At 44.3% G+C, this 16,467-nt stretch overlaps 1 protein-coding gene across 4 annotated transcripts in view; it reads right to left on the bottom strand.

Moving 5' to 3' along the window:
- The window catches only part of baiap2b (BAR/IMD domain containing adaptor protein 2b), a 179,448-nt gene that overhangs the window by 114,436 nt on the left and 48,545 nt on the right, over positions 1-16,467 (bottom strand). For all 4 annotated transcript variants that reach the window (XM_024008222.2, XM_070448729.1, XM_070448728.1 and 1 more), the window contains exon 2: positions 4,386-4,461. In XM_024008222.2, the coding sequence (XP_023863990.1) occupies positions 4,386-4,461 (76 nt within the window). The remainder of the gene's footprint in view (positions 1-4,385; positions 4,462-16,467) is intronic.

The following is a 16,467-nucleotide window of genomic DNA, read 5'->3' as shown; positions in this document are numbered from 1 at the left end:
GGGCGTCAGATCAGGGGCGGAGTGGAAATATTGGACATTAAAGTCGTCATCACCCCAGCGTCCCTCCCCTATAGCTATAGCCCCAGTCAGTTAGGGAAAGGGCTAAAGGCAACTATAGGCTACAATGGAAAGAGCTAATGCTGCTACAGGCGACAATGGGAAGAGCTAATGCTGCTACAGGCGACAATGGAAAGMGCTAATGCTACTACAGGCGACAATGGAAAGGGCTAATGCTACTACAGGCGACAATGGYAAGGGCTAATGCTACTACAGGCGACAATGGAAAGGGCTAATGCTACTACAGGCGACAATGGAAAGGGCTAATGCTACTACAGGAYACAATGGAAAGGGATAATCCTACTACAGGAGACAATGGAATGGGATAATGCTACTACAGGCGACAATGTAAAGGGCTAATGCAACAATAAAAATGGTGGCTTAAGAGTAAAAGGAAAGGACAGCACTGAAGAAGAGAGACAGGTATAGGAATTATTGCTGGATAGAGCAGATGCTGGATGGAAAGTGGAACTACAGGAAATACAGACTAGAGAAAGTTAGGAAAGACCAGGGAAGGCAATATATACCAGTCTTAACAACTGCAAAACTTTTAAAACATATGACATCCTGCCTAACCTTCAAGGTGATTCATAGGCTACTGCAATACAAATGAAGCCAGTGTGCTCCTTTAGACTGTTACTCATGCAGAGTGACAGAGACACTAACTGAAACATCTACCAGTGACTCGGGTCTTAGTCCAGGAACAGGGACAAGGAACACAGAGCAGGCACAGAGTGGCTGTCATAATGAGGGGACAGGATGTCCAGTTAGATGGATACATATGTATGCGACTAGCAGACTCCACTCAGAGTGTATTAACTTTGACTGATACGGCCTCCTGAGTGGCGCAGTGGTCTAAGGCACTGCATCGGAGTGCTAGAGGCGTCACTACAGATATGGGTTCGATCCGCAGTGCTAGAGGCGTCACTACAGATCCGGGTTCAATCCTGGGCTGTGTCGCAGCCGGCCATGACCGGGAGACCCATGAGGCGCTGCACAATTGGCCCAGCGTCGTCCGTGTTAGGGGAGGGTGTGGCTGGCTGGAATTACCTTGTACCATCGCGCACTAGCGATTCCTTGTGGTTGGCCGGGCACATGCACGCTGACTTTGGTCGCTAGCTGTACGATGTTTCCTCCGACACATTGGTGCGGGTGGCTTCCGGGTGAAGCGAGCAGTGTGTCAAGAAGCAGTGTGGCTTTGTGGGGTCGTGTTTCGGAGGACACGTGGCTCACGACCTTCACCCCCCGAGGCCGTACGGGAGTTGCAGTGATGTAGCAAAACTGTAATTTCCAACTGGGGAGAAAAAGGGGTATATAAAAATAAAAAAATAAGTAAAATAAAAAAATCGTAGGAAGAAATAAAAAATCGAACATTTGACTGATACATATTGATGTGGAGTGTCAGGACTTTATTTAACAATGTGGCCTGGCCATGTATGCGGTCTAAACATTATTGTTACCACATAGTTAATTAGTTAATTCAATGTTAATACTAGGTAAGTGCCATCTTAAACCAGACTGTGAAATAAAGTGTTACCCAAATACATCCTGAATCTAAATAGGAAGAATTCAAATCTGTTCGTCTAGTTGAGTTGAGTTTTCTACAGTAATGCAATCATATGGGAATACCCCCAGAAATGCAGACAATAAGCTGATGCTACATTATTATATTCCTTTTCACTTCAAACACTGAGATTGAGACAGCCTCAGCTCATTTCTGTCTCCATTTATACCTCTATTCCTGACCACCGTTTCACAAGCCTCCGTCTGCACTCATTTCCTTCCGTAATCTTTCCTTTATTAATTATTCTTTCCATTCTCTACATTTATCAGAATCGTTATCCTGAGGTCACTGAACTGATAATAACCTACACGAACAACCCAGACTCCAGAGCCTAAAGCCGACAGCCTACTACACTGTAGCTGGGTTCACTCTGAGACTGACACAACCAGGAAGAGAGACCGTTTCTCTTGGCTCATCCTGAGCCCAACTTTGGTTAAGGCTGGTTGGGATAGAAGAATGAGGGTGGATGGCCAGAAGTGAGATTGTGCAGTACGGTAACACCTTGTGTGGATGGGCTAATTTAGCAATGTCCACAGAAATCCCAGCCAGCGACGAGCGGTGGAGTGTGGCAGGCCAGGTAAGAATGGATTAACTGGGACGAGATCTGAGAGCTTTGCTAGCTGGGGGATTGTGTGTGTGTGTGTATGTGTGTGTCTCCAGTAAAGAGGATTAAACCTCTGATATGAAGCAGACAGCTGATAGTATACAGACTGGAGGTGAGACACGCCATCCATTCCTCCCACCTATTCCAGAGTAAATTAAACACACACTCTAGGAGGAGTAAAACCGGTATAAACCAGATCAGCTGCAGCTTGATGTGTTGAGTACTTCATCCATCTTCAACTCTTCCAAATCCACCATCCAACCCCCTTCTCTCTCAAAATCCTTCCCTCCCTCAACTCCTTTATCAAATCCCTTCAGCCTTCACACTCAGCCTCTTTTTTTGTTCTCTATTTCCATCTCTCCAACACAGCTTGTCCCTGTTGAGACATCTCTCTCTGTCCCACCTTCAACATGATGTCCAGTTTGGATGTGTGTTGTGTGAAATTGCCCCACCTATCGCCGGTCCCAAAGCTCTATGATAAACAGAGTACCTGACTAAATACCAGTCAAAGCATTGCATCCTATTCAAGCACTACACCCACTGCACATGATCCTATCCTCCACAACCAAACTGATCAAACAGCATCTCCTCTGAGGATAACTAACAGCAGGCAGCTCTCTCCCTGGACCATTATGTCAGTCAACAAAGCTCCAGGGATCTCAAGTTCAGTCCAGCACCAACTCTCCTTCCTCTATATCCTAAGAGCAAAGGCAGAACTGGCATATTTACAAATTCAGCTCGCAGATGGATGCCCACCAGGCGCCCTGTGGTGCGTTGAATGCTGACTGTGCCCTGTGCCTCTGCAACGGCAGCACGAGCCAGAACCCCAGTCCTTGCGCCTGCCTGGCATTGATGAAGTGCAAGTCCCCACCTGGGACCTGTTTTGCTAATTTTAGTCTTATCTATCAGACTACACTGAGTCCTCCTTTATTGGTCCTCAGGGCTTCCACAGTCTTTCCTGGTTTTCGTGCATCTCTCTCTCTCTCTCTCTCTCTCTCTCTCTCTCTCTCTCTCTCTCTCTCTCTCTCTCTCTCTCTCTCTCTCTCTCTCTCTCTCTCTCATCTCTCTCTCTCTCTCTCTCTCTCTCTCTCTCTCTCTCTCTCTCTCTCTCTCTCTCTCTCTCTCTCTCTCTCTCTCTCTCTCTCTCTCTCTCTCTCTCTCTCTCTCTCTCTCCTCTCTCTCTCTCTCTCTCTCTCTCTCTCTCTCTCTCTCTCTCTCTCTCTCTCTCTCTCTCTCTCTTCTCTCTCTCTCTCTCTCTCTCTCTCTCTCTCTCTCTCTCTCTCTCTCTCTCTCTCTCTCTCTCTCTCTCTCTCTCTCATATAGAAGCAAGACTCTGTATCTCCAATGTATTCTGTTCTCTTTCTCTCCTCCCTCTGGCTGTCCTGGATACCAGTTTAATTCTCTCAGCGCCGCTTGCCCTAGTTCCTATTGGACTACGCTCCACTTACACACACCTTCCTGGAGATATCTCAAAAGTGTTGTGCTCCTGCTCTCACCCATGTATCTACTCCACACAAACACCTGGAATACACACGCACGCACACGCACCACATCATATCCCGACTTGTGAACAACCAAACAAATACAATAAAAATGATTTGACTTGAAGATATGCAGGGATGGAGGGATGCTAGTAAAGAGGAGAAGAGAGGAGAGGGCAAGATGTGGACATGAAACATTCTAACGTGACATTACAGGAGAAGGGAATCCTGAGCCTCCCAACAAAGAACAGAAGACAAACAAACATCAACATTTAGGGGAGACTACACCTACTGACAGCTAGCTGGGAGTTAATTTGGTGTTTTAATCAATGTAGGGTGGGGACAGAGTGAAGTCGTTCTCTGTTAGGGGTCTTTGCGTTCTCTTTTCCAAATGGTAGACTATCAAATCAGTCCGTATAGTTGAAAGCCTGTCGGAGCATCCAGCAGTATCTTTCATAGCTAAGTCCAAGAAGAGCTCAGGTACATGAGGACGCTGACTATAGGCTACACACTGTTGCCAACGTGAGAAATATATCCCCAGCATCTGAGATTATTTCTAGTTCAGATAAATCAGTGCCAGGCGATATGGGCCTTTGCCTGTCCTCTGGACAGGAGGAGAGGAAGGGGGGATGAGAAGGGGATGAGATAAAGGAAAATAAGAAGAGAAGGATGTACTCACTGGATAGGGCCTTCTCGTAGCTCTTCCCCATGGCCACAAAGTTCCGCAAGCATGGGTTGAACTGCTCCATGATGGACTGAGAAGAGAAATAACATGTTTTTTAGTCGACACGAGCAGCGATAAGCCTAGCAGAAGCAGTGCTCTACCCTACTCTGTAGTCTGCGCGCTCACACACTCTCCACACACACACACACGTGCGCTCACACACTGCAAGCAAGCCAACCAGGAGAAAGAGTGTAAATCGGAATCATCTACACTCATTCAGAAATCAAAGAGAAGGAGCGAGGGAGCGAAAGGGTGAAGGAAAGAGGTGGAGGTAGTCTTTGCACCTCACCTCTCCCAAAAAGAAAACCTGGCTGTGGGTGTTGATGCCCGGGAAGCCCTGCTCAGCCTAGCTCCCCTTCGCTCTTCCTCTCCCTCTCGCTCTCTCTCGCTCTTCCTCTCCCTCTCTCTCTCAACTGTGTCATGTCATTTGTGCTAATTACTTTTTTGTGGAGCAGGGGCATATGAGGGTAGGAGGGATAAAAAAGGAGGAGGGAGGCGAGGAGGAGGGAGGAATAATTGGGTGACCAGAAAAAAGAGAGGAGGAGGAGAGTACAGGAGAGAGAGTGAGCGAGAGAGAACTTGAGCATGGTCCCACATGGAACACTGTATAATGAATATGTGAAACACAGATCGATGTGGGTAAAAAGTAGTCTGGGTACCAGTCTGTTTAGATATTATTCCACTCCTTGCCACTCCTATCATATTACACATCTTTGGCATATGACACAAAGTACAAAGAGTGGAATGTTGGCAAAACAGACTCGTACCCAGGCTAGGTATAGTATATATCTTGTTTGTTCAAGGAGATCCCCACATGAAAATACTATAAATATACTATGGTCTAAGTACTATAGTATTCACTGCAGTGTTTTTGTGAATGTTACTGTAGTATTTACTATAGTATTTACAGTGAACTATAGAATAAATACTGTAATAAAATAAAACTGTAGTATATACTATTTTTATTTTTATTTCATCTTTTGTCACGCCCTGACCATAGAGAGCTTTTTATTCTCTATGTTGGTTAGGTCGGGGTGTGACTAGGGTGGGTCATCTAGGGGATTATGTTTCTATGTTGGCCAGGTATGGTTCCCAGCTGTTTGTCGTTGTCTCTGATTGGGGATCATATTTAGGCAGTCATTTCCCCTTTGTGCTTTGTGGGATCTTGACTATGGATAGTTGCCTGTTAGCACTATTGTTAGCTTCATGTTTTGTTTTGAGATTTCTTGTTTTTTGTTTTGCTGAGAGTTTCACCTAGTAATAAAAAGATGTGGAACCCAGATCACGCTGAGCTTTGGTCCAGTTATTATGACAAGTGTGACAGAAGATCCCACCAACAACGGACCAAGCAGCGTGCCCGGGAGGTAATGGCATCCTGGTCTTTGGAGGAGATTAGGGAGAGAACATCCTGGACTTGGGACGACATAATGGCAGGAGAGAAGAGCCTGCCATGGAAGCAGGCGGAAGCAGCGAAGGAGGGACAGCGACGAAGTCGGGGCGGAAGGCCACAGAAACCCCCAGATTCTTTTTTGGGGGGGCACATGGAGCAGTCGGCGGAGCCAAGATGTGAACCAGAGCCATTCTGAGAAAAGAAGGAGAATTTGGAGGAGAGAGAAACGTGAGAGTTGTTGAGTTGGTGTAGGATGCACGGATTTGGACTAAAGGAACGTGTTGTCAGTTTGGTGCCACCTGAGTCAGCTCCCCGTACTCGTCCTGAGAAGTGTGTTAAAGTTACGGAAAAATAGATGCCAGCTATACGCACCAGGTCTCCAATGCACCTTCACAATCCAGTACGTCCTGTGCCAGCTCCTCGCACTTGTTGTGAGAAGTGTGTTAAACTGATGCCGGCTATACGCACCAGATCTCCAGTACGTCTCCAGAGCCCTGAACTCTCCCTCAAGTGCGTGTCCCCAGTCCAGTACGTCCTGTGCCTGCTCCTCGCACTCTTCCTCAAGTGCGTGTCCCACCCGGAACCTCCCCTTTTGAGTCAGGTTTTGCGATCCAAAATAAAAGAATAATAGAAAAATATATGTACAGTGTGTGCAAATGTAGAAGAGTAGAGAGGTAGGCAAAAAATAGGCCATAGAGGCGAAAATAATTTCAATTTAGCATTAATACTGGAGTGATAGATGTGCAGATGATGATGTGCAAGTAGAGATACTGGGGTGCAACAGAGCAAGAGGGTAAGTAATAATATGGGGATGAGGTAGTCGGGTGTGCTATTTACAGATTGGCTGTGCACAGGTACAGCGATCGGTCAGCTGCTCTGACAGCTGACGCTTAAAGTTAGAGACGGAGATATAAGTCTCCGGCTTCAGTGATTTTTGCAATTCGTTCCAGTCATTGGCAGCAGAGAACTGGAAGGAAAGGCAGCCAAAGGAAGTGTTGGCTTTGGGGCTGACCAGTGAAGTATACCTGCTGGAGCGCGTGGGTGTTGCTATAGTGACAAGTGAGCTGAGAGGTGGGGCTTGAGCCAGTGGGTTTGGCGACGGATATGTAGTGGGTGCCAGCCAATAATGAATATACAGGTCGCAGTGGTGGGTAGTATATGGGGCTTTGGTGATAAAACGGACGGCACTGTAATAGACTACATACAGTTTGCTGAGTAGAGTGTTGGGGGCTATTTTGTAAATGCAATCGCCGAAGTCAAGGATCAGTAGGATAGTCCTTTTTACGAGGGTATGTTTGGCGGCATGAGTGAAGGAGGCTTTGTTGCGAAATAGGAAGCCGATTCTAGATTTAATTTTGGATTGGAGATGCTTAATGTGCGTCTGGAAGGAGAGTTTACAGTCTAACCAGGCATCTAGGTAGTTGTAGTTGTCCACATATTCTAGGTCAGAACCGTCCAGAATAGTGATGCTAGTCGGGCGGGAGGGTGCGGGCAGCAATCGGTTGAAGAGCATGCACTTAATTTTACTAGCATTAAAAAAGCAGTTGGAGGCCACGGAAAGAGTGTTGTATGGCGTTGAAGCTCGTTTGGAGGTTTGTTAGCACAGTGTCCAAAGAAGGGCCAGATGTATACAGAATGGTGACGTCTGCATAGAGGTGGATCAGAGAATCACCAGCAGCTAGAGCGCCATCATTGATATTTACAGAGAAAAGATTTGGCCCGAGAATTGAACCCTGTGGCACAAACCATAGAGACTGCCAGAGGTCCGGACAACAGGCCCTCTGATGTGACACACTGAACTCTATCTGAGAAGTAGTTGGTGAACCAGGCGAGGCAGTCATTTGAGAAGCCAAGGCTATTGAGTCTGCCGATAAGAATCGGAGTAGAAAGTCTTGGCCAGGTCGATGAAGATGGCTGCACAGTACTGTATTTTATCAATGGCAGTTATGATATCGTTTAGGACCTTGAGCGTGACTGAGGTGCACCCATGACCAGCTCGGAAACCAGATTGCATAGTGGGGAAGGTACGGTGGGATTCGAAATGGTCGGTGATCTGTTTATTAACTTTGGCTTTCGAAGATTTTAGAAAGGCAGGGCAGGATGGATATCGGTCTATAACAGTTTGGGTTTAGAGTGTCTCCCCCTTTGAAGAGGGGGAGACAACGAAGGAGTGGCTTCGTAAGAAGCATTTCAAGGTCCTGGAGTGGCCTAGCCAGTCTCCAGATCTCAACCCCATAGAAAATCTTTGGAGGGAGTTGAAAGTCCGTGTTGCCCAGTAACAGCCCCAAAACATCACTGCTCTAGAGGAGATCTGCATGGAGGAATGGGCCAAAATACCAGCAACAGTGTGTGAAAACCTTGTGAAGACTTACAGAAAATTTGTTTTTGACTCTGTCATTGCCAACAAAGGGTATATAACAAAGTATTGAGATAAACTTTTGTTATTGACCAAATACTTATTTTCCACCATAATTTGCAAATAAATTCATTAAAAATCCTACAATGTGATTTTCTGGATTTTTTCTCATTTTGTCTGTCATAGTTGAAGTGTACCTATGATGAAAATTACAGGCCTCTCTCATCTTTTTAAAGGGAGAAACTTGCACAGATTGTGGCTGACTAAATACTTTTTTGCCCCACTGTATGTGTGTGCCGAAAGAAAGCAAAGAGACTCCTTAACCTATGTTTGAACTGACCCAGCTATAACTCTGTGGAGATGAGATAAGATAGGGAGAGCCCCTCCAGGTTTTCCGTATCTGGGGGGGACTGGAACTGTCAGCTGAGTGGTAATAAACTGTGGTGAGACTTCAGGGGATAATCCAAATATAGTGTGTATGTATGTGCGTAGTTTAAGAGAAGATATAAAAGGAACGTTTTTGTATATGCACGTCAGAGCTCTCGCCAATAAAATTGTATCTGACTAATTGTGAGATGGGAATTATGTCTGTTTCATTTAAACCAGAGCTTTACAATCTCTGGGGTTCAGACCTAAAAAGATAATTGCAATTTATGAACATTAATTACTAAATTACATAACAATTACGCACGCATGCAATGAGGCAGTGATCGCTAAGATCCTGGTTGAAGACAGCAGAGGTGTATTTAGAGGGCAAGTTTGTCATGATGATATCTAAGAGGGTGCTCATGGTTACGGATTTAGGGTTGTACCTGGTAGGTCCTTTTTTTGTGTGAGATTGAGGGCATCTAGCTTAGATCACTATAGTAAATAAAAAAAAATGATTTTACCTTTATTTATACAGGTTTTTTCTCATTGAGATAACATCTCTTTTCCAAGAGAGACCTGGTCCAATAGCAGCAGTTTCAGACAAAACAACTTACATACACTAACACACCATTAAACAAAACTATAAACACACATACAGTACAACAAAAACATTGTACATTAAAAACACAAACAGCTGGCCTAAAAACAATTACACTCTTCTATGATATATACATCGATCAAGTGTTTAAACTCCACCAACGAAACTAGATCATCACATTTTAAAATGTTCATGACAGAATTCCAGGACCACGGAGCTAAGTAACTAAAACAATTTCTACCATGTCCTGTTCTCATTTTTGGTACTGTTAGAAGCAAATCAGAATGGGACCGTAACTGATATTTATTTACTGACCTGACTAAAAAAGAACAGAGATAAAATGGCATTTTATCCAATATGGCCTTATAAATCAGTGTATACCAGTGTTTAAGCCTACGCAAGGTCAATGATGACCAGCCAACAGCACTGTAGAGATCACAATGATGTGTTAGACGTTTCTGATTTTAAATGAATCTGAGGGCTGCATGATACACTGAATCAAGTGCTCTCAGGGTAGTGGCTGAGGCCTGCATATATATAAACTAAAATCTAAAACCGACAGTAATGTACATCGTACCAGCTCCTTCCTGGCCTCAAAAGAAAAACAAGCCTTATGCCGGTAGTAAAATAATTTTTTCAGCTTGAGCTTCCTTATCAAGTTCTCTACGTGCACATTGAAGCTCAGCTTATCATCAACCCAGACACCCAAATAGTTGTACACTTTAACTTGCTCTATAGTATGTCCAGCCAATGTAGCAATGACATGATTTGTAACATGCCTGGCATTTGAAAATACCATGCATTTTGTTTTACCCGAATTTAGAATCAGCTTTAAAACTTCTTATGGCTGCAATCCCGTTAACGGGATCGATATGACAACAGCCAGTGAAAGTGCAGGGCACCAAATTCAAACAACAGAAATCTCATAATTACAATTCCTCAAACATACATGTATCTTATACCATTTTAAATGTAATATTGTTGTTAATCCCACCAAGTGTCCAATTTCAAATAGGCTTTACAGCGAAAGCACCACAAACGATTATGTTAGGTCACCGCAAAATCACAGAAAAACACAGCCATTTTCCCAGCCATTTTTCCAGCCAAAGACAGGAGTCACAAAAAGCAGAAATAGAGATAAAATTAATCACTAACCTTTGATGATCTTCATCAGATGACACTCATAGGACTGCATGTTACACAATACATACAGTGGGGAGAACAAGTATTTGATACACTGCCGATTTTGCAGGTTTTCCTACTTACAAAGCATGTAGAGGTCTGTACTTTTTATCATAGGTACACTTCAACTGTGAGAGACGGAATCTAAAACAAAAATCCAGAAAATCACATTGTATGATTTTTAAGTAATTAATTTGCATTTTATTGTTACACCTGACAGCTCCTGTGCACTCACTCACAGGTTATCCTTTTCATCGGCGGTCACTCTTGTTTGCCGAATAAATATATCACTTGCAAATGCACCGAAGAGAACATAGGAGAATAATTAAAAGATCCCAACTGGCACATGAATAGAATATGTATATATACCCGCTATACCTGCGCTCTACTAACTAGCTGCTAAGACTATCTTGCCGGCCGTGGACCGTATTACCAAACTGTATTGTTAAACTCTTTAGCGCTTGATGTCAAAGCACGTAAGACTCGCCGCAATAGTTATTGGAAATCTAGTGATTTTGTACGGCCTTCTCCGCTAACACGAAGTGGACTGATCCTTCACGGCATATACTAATCAGTGAAAAATATGTCGGCACCCATAATCAAAATTGTAACTGGTATGTCACAAGGTACTAGGAGTACTTATGTTAAGATAGGCAACTAGAAGCATCTACTTCCAGAAGCAACATCTTAAATGGAATGCAGCTTCATGGCAGCGGTTTAGGTTCTGGGCCACAGCGACTGTTAAGGCTAACATTGAAGGTTTAATAATGACTATCCACAACTGATAGCTCTCTGATAAGAAAGTTACATTAAGTGTGAATCTTTTCATTGATTATGTCGAAGAGCTTTTGACACCGAGGGCCCTATGCTGTGTTAGTGGCCATGGCAAAGGTTAAAATGTTGTGGAATTACCTAGCTGTCATTGCATCTAGATTGGTTTAATAAATATAACTTATTCAAATCAGTACAGCAACTATGTGTAACCTGGCAGAGATGGTTTGTATACAGTCTGAGTCCATAGAGGTGGGCTCAGGTGTTCCCGCAAGGTTCTATATTGGGCCCACATTGTGTATATTTGTTGTCTTAACACAACAGAGCATTGCGGGTCAGTATCGAAACAGCAGATGTTCATTTTTATGCAGATGATACTGTTCTTTTATTCATAGTGGTATGTAGTTTATCTTTAGCTTTTGAAAATGCCCAAAGAGCATTTAACATCAAAAAATAATCTGTATGATTTAACTTCTTATGGCTGCAGGGGCAGTATTGAGTAGCTTGGATGAAAGGTGCCCAGAGGTGTCCAATAGTAAACTGCCCTGCTCCTCAGTCCCGTAGTTGCTAATATATGCATATTATTAGTAGTATTGTGATGGAAAACACTCTGAAAGTTTCTAAAACTGTTTGAATGATGTCTGGTTGAGTATACACAGAACAACTCATTATGGCAGGCAAAACCTGAGAAGAAATAAAAAACAAGGAAGTGGGAATCATGAGTTGGTCGATTTTCAACATCAGCTCGCTCATTGAACGATACAGTGGGATATTGTAATGTTGCACTTCCTAGGCTTCACTAGATGTCAAACAGTCTTGTAGAACCTTGTCTGATGTCAACAGTCCTGTAGACACACTCTACTGTGAAGTGGGGCGCAAGAGAGAGAGAAACAGGGAACCTGTAGTCAGGTCTACCATACCTGACCATGCTCACCTGACTATCAGCGCGTTCTCACATGGGGGAGGCTCTGTTCCATATCTGCGGCATCGAAGTCAAGGAATTCTCCGTTCGGAATTTATGTATGAAGATTATGTTAAAAACATTCTAAAGGATTGATTCAGCTACATCATTTGACAGTGTTTTACATGACTGTTACGGAACTTTTGACATTTCGTCTGCTTTTAGTGAACGCGCTTCCTGACTTGGTGATTTGTTTACCAAAACACGCGCTAAACAAAGTAATAGCTATTTGGACATAAATGATGGGGACATTTACCAGTAAGGTCGATAAACAAACACATTCTTGTGGGAGTCTGGGAGTGCATTCCACAGACAGCATACGGTAAGTGAGATATTATAATACTAGTTTGCATGAGTTTTGGCTAACTGCACATTATGGCGGGATAACTGTAGTCTTCCTTGTAGCTGAAACGCTGTTCTCAGATTATTGAATATTGTGCTGTTTTGCCGTAAAGCTTTTTGAAATCTGACACAGCGGTTGCATTAAGAAAAGTGATCTTATATTATAAAAATGTATCCTCTCCATCAAAAGTTTCTGATGAGTTATTATGTTATTATTGACGTGGCTCTCTGCAATTTTTCCGGAGTATTGCTTGGAGGCATTTCTGAACAATGTGCACAATGTAAACTGAGGTTTTTGGATATAAAATATGAACTTTATCGAACGAAACATATAAGTGGGCGAGAAACAAAGTATTGTGATACACTGCCGATTTGCAGGTTTTCCTACTTACAAAAGCTATGTAGAGGTCTGTAATTTTATTCATAGGGTACACTTCAACTGTGAGAGACGAAGACTTAAACAAAATACAGAAAATCACATTGTATGATTTTTAATAATTATTTTGCATTTAATTGCATGACATAAGTATTTGATACATAATCAAAGCAGAACAAATATTGTGGTACAGAAACCTTTGTTTGCAATTACAGAGATCATACGTTTCCTGTAGTTCTTGCACCAAGGTTGCACACAACTGCAGCAGGAATATTTGGCCACTCCTCCATACAGACCTTCTCCAGATCCTTCAGGTTTCGGGGCTGTCGGCTGGCAATACGGACTTTTCAGCTCCCTCTCAAAGATTTTCTATTGGGTTCAGGTCTGGAGACTGGCTAGGCCACTCCAGGACCTTGTAGAGATGTTTCTTACGGAGCCACTCCTTAGTTGCCCTGCTGTGTGTTTCGGGTCGTTGTCATGGCTGGTCAAGACCCAGCCACGACCCACTCTTCAATGCTCTTACTGAGGGAAGGAGGTTGTTGGCCAAGATCTCGGCGATCCATGGCCCATCCATGCCTCCACTCAATACGGTGCAGTCGTCCTGTCCCCTTTGCAGAAAAGCATCCCCAAAGAAGGATGTTTCCACCTCCATGCTTCACGGTTGGGATGGTGTTCTTGGGTTGTTATCATGAACCTTCTTCTTCCTTCCAAACACGGCGAGTGGAGTTTCAGACATTCCAAGAAGACTCTAGTCTGGTAATGGTGTCTCTATGCGGACACACATGAGGTTCTCGTTTCTTTCTCTCTGGCTATTCTCTCCGGCTCTACTGGATTCACTCACAAAGATTGGTTTCGTCGGCGAATCACTGTCAGGACGGGTGGCTCTTGGGAGCAGATACGTGCTGGCTTCGAGTGTCAGGGAACTTTTCTTTTGCGCGTGTGTGCTGCAACATGGATTTGGTATTAATTCACCTGAGGGTTGAAAAAAGACAGCGCGTAGATGTGTACTAATGGATTTATTCTGCATGAGTGAGACCCCTCACCGTAGAGGGTGCCGCCACGCGTTCTCAGTCAAGTGGTGGAGACAGATGTCCTTGGCCGGTCCACGTGTAGTCATCTCTAGTCAATGCGCTCGATATTTTCCACCTTACACGTCGTCTCCCACAGTCAGATCAATGTTGTGCCATTTTCTGGCATGGGCCCTTGAACCCTAGTTGTCCGTTCCTCTACGAGGTGAGATCTTCGCACTGGGAGCCCCCCAAGAAAGGCCCCGAGGGTGTATTGAGCTGCGTGCATCTATTTCAACGCGGTCTCCAATTTTCTCCTAATATTAATTTGAGCGGCCCACACTGCAGTTGTATGTGTCCTCCACACAGGTTCCTTCACCCAATGTCCTCGTGCTGTTGCCTATCTTTGGGTCGGCCTGCAAATTAGCTGCATTGGACCCTTAGCGAGCGCATTGTTATAGGGAGTATCTAGCATTCTTTGTATCTTGCGCTGATTTGGACCTGATGATACTAATCTCAAGACCGAAACAACAAACGACGGAAGTGCAGTCTGGTACTAATAGAGCTCAGTAGTGAGGAGAGATGGATCTCAATGCATCCAGTGTTTGGTGTTATGAGACCTCCAACCTCTCTCTCCACACAACAACACGAGACCCCACACCGAGAGAGGACTGGTGATAGGAGGGAGAAAGAGAACGAAGATCTCTATACATGCGGAAAAAAGATTCGATGACACACCCCTTTACCACAAAGGCTGGGATGTAGAGGCCAAGAACCCAGACAAGGAGGAATAGGCAAGCAAGGAGAGCTGTGTAAGGACACTACAGGACTGTATTAGAGTTGTAGAGCTTAAAAATCAAGTGCTGAGAAATGAGCTAGAGAGAGAACGATAGAAAGGACAAGGATCAGCTGTAATGAGGGTAAGGAGAGCAACAAATACCAATCTGGCCTCGGGTCTGGGGCACTTTATTCCAATGCACATAGATACTGCAAGCTTGACTCACGAAGTTGGACGCAGGTCACAAATGATCCACAGTGGGAAGGTGAGGGATAGCCTCGTCTGGGGACGACACCATGTAAAATCTGCACCTATCGCGGGCGCAGGGACACACTCAATACTCGATACAAGACCTGGAAGAAGAGCTGGGACCGGGGAGGTGAGGGATGCAGCCACCACAGAGAACTCATCACAAAGACACGGAGCAGCGACCGGAGACCCGGTCAATACACTTAGAGCCCTGCACAGAGAGCTGGGACCCATGGCAACAGTCTTCAGAAAACCATAAAATAGTTACCTGCAAGCCCACAACGCAGCGCGTCCATGGATTAAAGAGATACGTCCTCCCAGGCACTGGCACAGCGCACCTACAGGATCAGCGCCCTGCTTCAAGTGCGCAGCGCATGTCCAGGCCCGTCTGAAGTTTGCCAATGACCATTTGGATCTGACTCGCAGAGGAGGAATGGGATGAAGGTCCATGTGGTCTGATGAGACAAAAATAGAGCTTTTTGGTCTAAACTCCACTCGCCGTGTTTGGAGGAAGAAGAAGGATGATACAACCCCAGAGAACACCATCCCAACGCGTGGAACATGAGGTGGAACATCATTCTTTGGGGATGCTTTTCTGGGCAAAGGGGACAGGACGGACTGCACCGTATTGAGGAGAGATGGAGGGGCCATGATTCGCGAGATCTTGGCCAACAACAGCTCCTTCCCTCAGTAAGAGCATTGAAGATGGTCGTGGCTGGTGCTTCCACCATGACAAGACGCGCCGAAACACACAGCCAGGGCAACTAAGGAGTGGCGTCCGTAAGAAGCATCTCAAGTCCTGGAGTGGCCTAGCCAGTCTCCAGACCTGAACCAATAGAAAATCTTTGGAGGGAGCTGAAAGTCCGTTTGGCCACGCGACAAGCCCCCGAAACCGAAGGCGAAGGATCTGGAAAGGTCTGTTATGGAGGAGTGGGCCAAAATTCCTGCTGCAGTGTGTGCAAACCTGGTCAAGAACTACAGGAAAGCGTATGATCTCTGTAATTGCAAACAAAGGTTTCTGTACCAAATATTTAAGTTCTGCTTTTCTATGTATCAAATACTTATGTCATGCCAATAAAATGCAAATAATACTTAAAAATCATACAATGTGATTTTCTGTATTGGTTGTTTTAGATTCCGTCTCTCACATGTGACGTGTACCTATGATAAAAATTACAGACCTCTACATGCTTTGTAAGTAGGAAAACCTGCAAAATCGGAGTGTCAAAATACTTGTTCATCCCCACTGTATATTTCGTTCGATAAAAGTTCATATTATATCCAAAACCTAGTTTACATTGGTCCATGTTTCAGAATGCCTCAAATATCCGCGAAAAATTGCAGAGAGCCACGTGCAAATACATAAATACTCATCAAAACTTTGATGAAGGATAGCATGTTTTATATAGAATTAAAGATACACTTGTTCTAATGCAACCGCTGTGTCCAGATTTCAAAAAGCTTTACGGCAAAATCACATATTCAATAATCTGAAACAGCGTTCAGCTACAAAGGAAGCCACTACAGTTACCCGCCAAATTGTGCAGTCACAAAAACTCATACAATAGTATTATAAATCTTCACCTTTACCTATGCTGATCTTTGTGTTGAGATGCACTCCCAGACTCCCACAAAGAAATGTTTTTTGTTCGGTAATG

This window comes from Salvelinus sp. IW2-2015, linkage group LG18 (assembly GCF_002910315.2).
Source record: "Salvelinus sp. IW2-2015 linkage group LG18, ASM291031v2, whole genome shotgun sequence".
NCBI lineage: Eukaryota > Metazoa > Chordata > Actinopteri > Salmoniformes > Salmonidae > Salvelinus > Salvelinus sp. IW2-2015.
This window is presented reverse-complemented; position numbering and strand designations above follow the sequence as displayed.